At 38.8% G+C, this 7,807-nt stretch overlaps 1 protein-coding gene across 1 annotated transcript; it reads left to right on the top strand.

The window, feature by feature from the left end:
* The first annotated feature begins 4,575 nt into the window (after positions 1–4,575).
* Positions 4,576–5,550, top strand: LOC115700093 (uncharacterized). The gene has a single exon (XM_030627651.2). The coding sequence runs from the start codon at positions 4,576–4,578 to the stop codon at positions 5,548–5,550; it is 975 nt and encodes a 324-aa protein (XP_030483511.2).
* Positions 5,551–7,807: the final 2,257 nt, after the last annotated feature.

Genomic DNA, 7,807 nt, shown 5'->3' with positions numbered 1-7,807 from the left:
CAAGTCATGGGTGACCTGTGCCATTATCTGGCCCAACTAGTGGCAATGGTCACTTTTTAGGGTTTCGGACGTCGAAATGAGGTTTTTGGGTCCCGAGCCTCCAAAATATGACTCACCATGAAAAAACAAGTCAAAACACACCCTGAGGGGTCTGAGAACATGCCTAGCCGACCTCTACCATTTGGCCATGGCAGTGCTCGCAACTGGTACAAGACAGCATAAACTACCTTCAGTAAAATAGGCATAACTCTCTCAGCTGTTATCCAAATGACCTGGTTCAACATGTTTTGGAAAGATAATTTTGAGATGGATCAAATTGTGTTAAAACCATGACTCAATTCTGAAGTTATCGCTAGTCCATTTTACTCAAGAATTGGGAAATGCGGTTAAGTGAGGGTTGGTGGAGCACACCGCCACAACCCATGTGGTGTTGTGTGCAAGCATCGGCAGTTCGAAATGCATGTATTCAACACTCTATTTCAAATTAGTGCATCCCCAACCGAAAATAACCAATTGTCAAATATTGGTGGGATATTTGCCTAGATGTAAGGTTATTGATATTTGTTTATTTGTAATATTTTATTCATAAAAAAGAGTGGTTTACGTGATTTATTAATGAGATATCCCGATGTATGAGGGATCTCTAACAAACCCTCTAGCCTATATATACATCAAGTAGAGGCTAAGAAAGGGACCTTCTTTTTGGCTTTTTCTTTTTGAGACCTTTTTCTCTTTTGGATCTTCTATTCCGAAAATCTTCTCCTAGAAAATTACTAAAAGGAAACCAAGAACACCACATTGCCTCCTTCATCTTTGTCATTAAGTCCACCATACTTAGGCGACGCCAAACTTCAAAACACCCTTGATACACTGTTTTTTCCACAAATTATTAATTTATTGCTCCCAAGAAATTTACAACCTTTAATTCAGATCAGATTTATGAATATCAAGTCTCCCATGAACCTTATATTAATAAATCTCGATTAAGATTTCACCTAGATCCATTGCTGTACTTTTATCCACACACTCTTGAGAACATAACTCTAGTGTGTCGGATCTAATTAATAAAACTACAAGTAGACGTAGTCCCATTACCATCGCGACATGAGGGTGAACTACTATAAATCCCTGGTGTCCATTTAATTTTTTTGCGGTTTTAATAGTCAGATTAATTCACCGTGGTCCTCTTTTATTTTACAATCTTCTTAGATTAGTTGACGAAAAATCGCGTCAACATAGTCAATGAAGGATAAAAATGTTGGGTTTTATGCCCTAAATAAAGCTCAGTTCAATATAATCAAATTTACTTATTAATATAGATCAAAAATAACATTTAATGTTGCATGGTTCACATGATTTATTTTATGATTATATGTATATAATGTATGAATTCATCTGAAACCCTTTTCACATACTTGATCCTGTTCATTGTGCTGTCAACACATTGGAAAGTAAACATGACTATGTGAATAAAGTTTCCTAGATTTATCAGACATAGGGTTTTACTGATATGATAATCTACAACAGAGTTTACTTGCATTTGGAGAAGTGCTATGTTCTTTCCAGAGCATTGGTTAAAGTAAATCTTAGGTTGGATGCATAGAGTATGCATCGGAAGGGACCGATATTGAACTTTGACTTAGATTTATTAAACTTACCGTAATATCTATTCAAGTCAATATTGCCTAGTTGATCCTAGATCAAATGATCTTAATCCTCTTATGATTAGGCTCAATCTCGAGAGGCTATTCGTATTCTTTGATTTGTTAGTTAAGCCTACTTTTAGGTTAGGGTGATACGTACATTTTGGGAACACGGTAGTGCAATTGAGTGGGAGCGCTAGCATAAACATGGAATCTATAGCTTCTATCTGGTGAATAGTAAGCAAGGGATGAGCTCCTTCGAGCTTGACCAAATGAACATAAATGGTGGAGTACTCATTTCACATAAGCTGAAATATCATTTATACGGGGTCAAGTGTTTTAAGGATAAAATACATTGTAGGGTGTAACGGTAATCTAATCCCTTTACAGTGTAGATCATTCATATAGAGGATCATTGATCAAATTAGGATTATAACAATGGATAACTAATGATGCGTCTATATGGTGGAACATATAGAGCATTCTATATAGTGAGAGTGCAATTCTAAGTTCTATGCGTGGATTCAACGAAGAATTAATAAGTTAGTGAATTTTAGTAATAAATTCTTGATCTACTTATTGGAAGCTCAGTTATATAGGCCCATGGTCCCCGCACTAGTTGAGATAATATTGCTTGTAAGACTCATGTAATTGGTTTTGATTAATCAGTTATAATTCTCAAATTAGACTATGTCTATTTGTGAATTTTTTCACTAAGTAAGGGCGAAATTGTAAAGAAAGAGTTTTAGGGGCATATTTGTTAATTATGATACTTTGTATGGTTCAATTAATAAATATGATAAATGACAATATTATTTAATAATTATTTATAGTTATTAAATAGTTAGAATTGGCATTTAAATGGTTGAATTAGAAAATTGGCATTTTTGAGAAAATCAGATGCAGAAAAGGTAAAACTGCAAAATTGCAAAAAGTGAGGCCCAAATCCACTAAGCATGGCCGGCCACTTTTATAGGCAATTTAAACTGATATTTTCATTATTTTAATGCCAAATAATTCAAACCTAACCCTAGTGGAATGCTATAAATAGATAGTGAAGGCTTCAGGAAAATTACACTTTTCTTCTGACACTTCTGATTCAGAAAAAACTGAGCCTTCTCTCTCCCTATCTGGCGGACCACTCCCTCTCTCTTTCTTCCCTCTCAAATTTTGAAATTCTTAGTGTATGAGTAGTGCCCACACACAGCAAGTGATACCTCAACCATAGTGAGTAAGATCGTGAAGAAAGACTTTCAGCAAGAAGGAGTTTCGGCATCAAAGATTCAGAGAAAGAGATCCAGGATCAGATATTGATAATGCTCTGCTACAGAAAGGAATCAAGGGCTAGATATCTGAACGGAAGGAGTCATATTATTCCGCTGCACCCAATGTAAGGTTTCCTAAACTTTATACGTGTTTATTTCATCGTTTTAGAAAGTTCATATTTAGGGTGTTAAACAACATACTTGTGAGTAGATCTAAGATCCTGGTAAAATAATTTCCAACAAAAAAAGATAGCACAAGATAACACACGCAGAAGACCTATTTCTCTTCGCATTATATAGGCGGGCCGTAGCATGCCTTTCCTATGTCGCGGTCCGTGTGCAGTTTTCACACGTCTTCAAGGCTTTCTTCGACACGTGTCACGATATGCTATGGCAAAAACTAGGTCAAAAACACAGGGGAAGGCAAGGATTTCTACTAAGAAAGTGAGGAAGAAAGGCCCTGATTCTGTCTCGGATATCTTACACACAAAATCGGTGGATGAAGTAATTGGTATTGCTCCTCTGGAACTCTTGGGGGAAGAGGATGATGAGATGCTAGGAATGGACGGGAGAAGGAGTTGTGGGTCTCAGAACGATCTGTTTCCACCTCCTCTGTCGCCCAAATCATCACTGCGGGAAATTAAACGATTTGATGAAGCTCGAGAAGATCTGATGCACTTTATCCACATGAACAACCAATGTAACAGTGATTTATCTCATGGTGAGAACTCTACTCCTCCTATTTTACGATCTAGTGCTGTAATTAGGAATTTGGAGAAATCGATGAATCAATCTGAGAAGAGTAACAAAGTCAAGATTACAATTGATGACATAGAAGATGAAGTGAATTTCTGGCAACCTTCGATTGTTTGTTATGTTTTGGGGTCAAATCCCCCTCTGGATATACTGGAAGGCTTTGCTAACAGGCTATGGAAGGACAAGATTGATAAGGTTAGAATGCTCACTTACGGAGTGTTCATTATTCGATTCAATTCCATGGAATACAGGGACCAAGTGCTTAACGGTGGGTACATTTTCTTCAATCGTCGACCTGTTATAATGAAGCCCTGGGATGCAAACACGAATTTCAGAAAGGAAGTTGTAAAGTCTCTTCCCATCTGGATTCAATTAGAGGGGCTCGAACTCAAATATTGGGGGCAGAGGTCTCTCTTTAAAATAGTGGGGCTAATAGGTAAACCAGTGATGGTGGATTCAGTCACTCGAGATAGAGATAGATTGAACTATCCAAGAATTATGATGGAAGTCCTCATGAACCAGGAGTTTCCCAGTGTGTTAGAGTTTGAGGATGAATATGGTAGTAATGTGTCTGTGGGCGTTAAATACGAATGGAAACCAGACTTGTGTTCTAATTGTTCTGGATTGGGGCACGTGGCTGCAGAATGTAAGAAGAAAAATGGTGTAAAACGGGAATGGGTTGTTAAAGAGGATAAACAGAAGGAGAAACCCACTGTAGATGATGAAGGCTTTCAGGCAGTTTCGAAAGGGAAGAAGGTGCAAGAACAAAAAACTGCAGTAAAGGAGACAAGCACTTCAAATGGTTTCCAAGTATTAGTAGGGGTAAATGATGATGTGGGAATTATGGATATAGTGGGCTAATGTTGAGCAAATAGATAACACAAGAGAGGGGGGAGGACCCTCTCTTGGCAATGGATAAGTTCCTTGTTTGGAATCTCCGGGGAGCCAACAACCAGCAAAAACAACAACAAATTAAACAGTTCATTCGAACTCAAGAGGCTGGTTTTGTTGGTCTTCTCGAAACAAGGGTAAAGGTTCACAAGCTTGGAACCTTGTACCTTAATGTCTTTAACGGATGGTGTTTTTCGTCAAATATAGCATGGCACCAAGGAGGAAGGATTGGTATCGCTTGGAACCCAAACTGTTTCATTGTTGATATTATCAAATGTACGAGCCAACTTATGCATTTGAAAATAACAACAATGGATGGTACTTATCATAGTTTCTTGACTGTTATATATGGCTTCAATGACATGAAAGAAAGATTGGAATTGTGGAAGGATTTACAGTCCTCAAAGACAGATGAAAGTTGGATATTAATGGGGGATTTTAATGCAATCATAGGCAAAGATGAGAGAGTGGGCCACAAAGTTAAATATCAAGCTGAAGCTGAGTTCATTGAGTGCATTCAAGACTGTCAACTTGAAGATATCAAAGCTACGGGTGCTTTCTTTACGTGGACGAACAAACAGCAGGGCCAAGACAGAATTTTTTCAAAGATCGATAGAATCATGGCCAACCAAAACTGGTTAGATACTTACCCGAATGCTGAAGCTTTATTTTTGAATGAGGGAACTTATGATCATACCACAGGTATTCTGTCTTTATTTCCCAAATGGAAGTGTGGGAAAAAACCCTTCAAATATTTTAGGATGTGGACAACACACCCTGAATATGACAGTAAGGTTGCTGATGTATGGAAACAAAGAATTAGTGGCACTAGTATGTATCAGGTGGTGCACAAATTGAAGGCCTTAAAGCCTGTCCTTAGAGAGATCAACCAGAAAGGCTTCTTGGACTTGCAAGCTACATGGATTCAAGAAAAGCAACTACTTGATGAAACTCAGAGTAAGCTGCATACTGATCCATTAACTGAAGCTCTATAGGTTCGAGAAATTAATGCCAAAAATGCTTTTATCTTAGCTCAACAGCACTACCACTCAATTTTACAGCAGAAAGCTAAGATTAGCTGGATGCGTGATGGAGATAGAAACTCAGCACTCTTCCATGCGAGCATTAAGCAAGGGCACAGGCAGAACCAAGTATTTTCAATTGAGAATGAAGCAGGGGTGAGGGTTTTTGAGCCAGAACAGGTTACTGAGGCTTTCATGCTTATTACAAGTCATTGTTGGGATCAAAAATGGCAAATAGGAAGAAAGTATCAAACAAAATCTTGAGTAGAGGCCCAAAAGTTACTGTTGAGCAGGCTGAGATGCTTAGTAGACCATTTTATATGGAGGATGTCAAGAAGGTAGTGTTTGAGATAGCAGGTAACAAAGCGCCAGGGCCAGATGGTTTCTCCAGTTTTTTCTTTCAGGATAATTGGGAGCTGGTAGGAGAGGATGTGTACAGGGCAGTTACATCTTTCCTGGATTCTGGTAAAATACTCAAAGAGATCAACACAACAACACTCACAATGGTGCCTAAGCTGAAGTGTCCAAACACTGTTAGAGATTTTAGACCAATAACTTGTTGCAATGTTATCTATAAAATTGCAATTAAGCTTTTGTGCTCTAGAATCAAGTGGATTCTCCCTGAATTGATCTCAAACTCTCAAGGAGGGTTTATTCAGGGCAGGTTCATAGGGCATAACATCATGATCTGCCAGGACTTAGTGAGGCATTATGGAAGGAAGACAAACAAGGCTAACTGCATGATCAAACTTGATCTTCAAAAAGCCTATGATACAATTGATTGGGAGTTCTTAGAGGAGATGCTTATAGGACTTCAATTTCCTTATCATTTTGTTCAGACTGTGATGAATGGTGTGAGGACACCCAGATTCTCCATTATGTTTAATGGCTCTATACATCGGTTCTTTGAGGCAAAAAGGGGTTTGAGACAGGGTGATCCCATGTCCCCTCTGCTGTTTGTGCTTGGAATGGAGTACTTATCGCGAATACTAAAGGAGGTTGGAAACAAAAGTGATTTTCACTATCATGAGAGATGCTCGACATTGAAGATTAATCATCTCGCGTTTGCAGATGATGTAATGCTATTCTGCAATGGGGATTTCAAAAGCATAATGTATATGCTTCGGGGATTGAAATTGTTCTCTCTCTCGTCTGGTTTGCAACCTAACCCCCAAAAGTCAGCGATCTATTGCAGCAATATGGCCAAAGTGGAGGTAAATAGAGTATTATTAGCCTCGGGGTTTACTCAAAAAAGCATGTCATTTACTTATTTAGGAGTACCCATTTGTGCTAAAATAATTTCAGGGAATGAATGCATTGCTTTGGCTGAGAAGATGACAGCTCGTATTAGAACCTGGAGTTCCAAGAATCTTTCCTTTCCAGCTAGAGTTGTATTAATCAATTCAGTGCTGATGGCTATTCATGCATATTGGTGTCAAGTACTCATTTTCCCTAAGAAAGTGATTAGGCAATTGGAATCTATTTGTAAAGCTTTCCTTTGGCAAGACCAAGCTTGTGCCACAGGACCAGGTATGATAGCTTGGGAATCTCTTTGCCAATCTAAAGCTGCAGGAGGACTTGGATTTAGAAAAATCCATGAATGGAACCAAGCTGCCATGGGGAAGTACATTTTGGCAATTGCTCAAAAGCAGGATAGCCTATGGTTGGAATGGGTCAATAGTGTCTACCTCAAGGAGCATGAATGGTGGAGTTACAAGGCTCCCCTTCAGAGTAGTTGGTACTGGAGGAGTCTTGTGAACCTCAAGGACCATTTCCGAGACATTGCAGGCCTATAGTCTTGTACTCAGCAACAAAATTACCAGGTAACAACCGATTACTCTCTTCTCTGCCCAGTTCAGGACAAGGTTCAATGGTCCCAGCAAGTGTGGGGGCGGTTGAATATCCCAAAACACTCCTTTATTTCCTGGTTAGCTATTCAGGAAAGGCTTCGAACCAATGATAGATTGAGGAAAATGGGAATGAATGTTGATTAGCATTGTGAATTATGTTCTACTCATAAGGAGAGTGCAGAGCATTTATTTTTCCTCTGCAGTACTGTTGCTGCCTGCTTACAGAGAACTAAAGAATGGCTCTCTTGGAATTTCAAAGCTGATACAATGTCCACTCTAACCAGGTGGATTGGGAGATCAAAGATCAGTCGGTTTAGGAAAAATGTCCTAGCTGCTGCTCTTGTTTGTTTGGTTTATACTTTATGGAAAGCTCGCAATCT

Source organism: Cannabis sativa, chromosome 8, assembly GCF_029168945.1.
Source record: "Cannabis sativa cultivar Pink pepper isolate KNU-18-1 chromosome 8, ASM2916894v1, whole genome shotgun sequence".
Taxonomy (NCBI): Eukaryota; Viridiplantae; Streptophyta; class Magnoliopsida; order Rosales; family Cannabaceae; genus Cannabis; species Cannabis sativa.
This window is presented reverse-complemented; position numbering and strand designations above follow the sequence as displayed.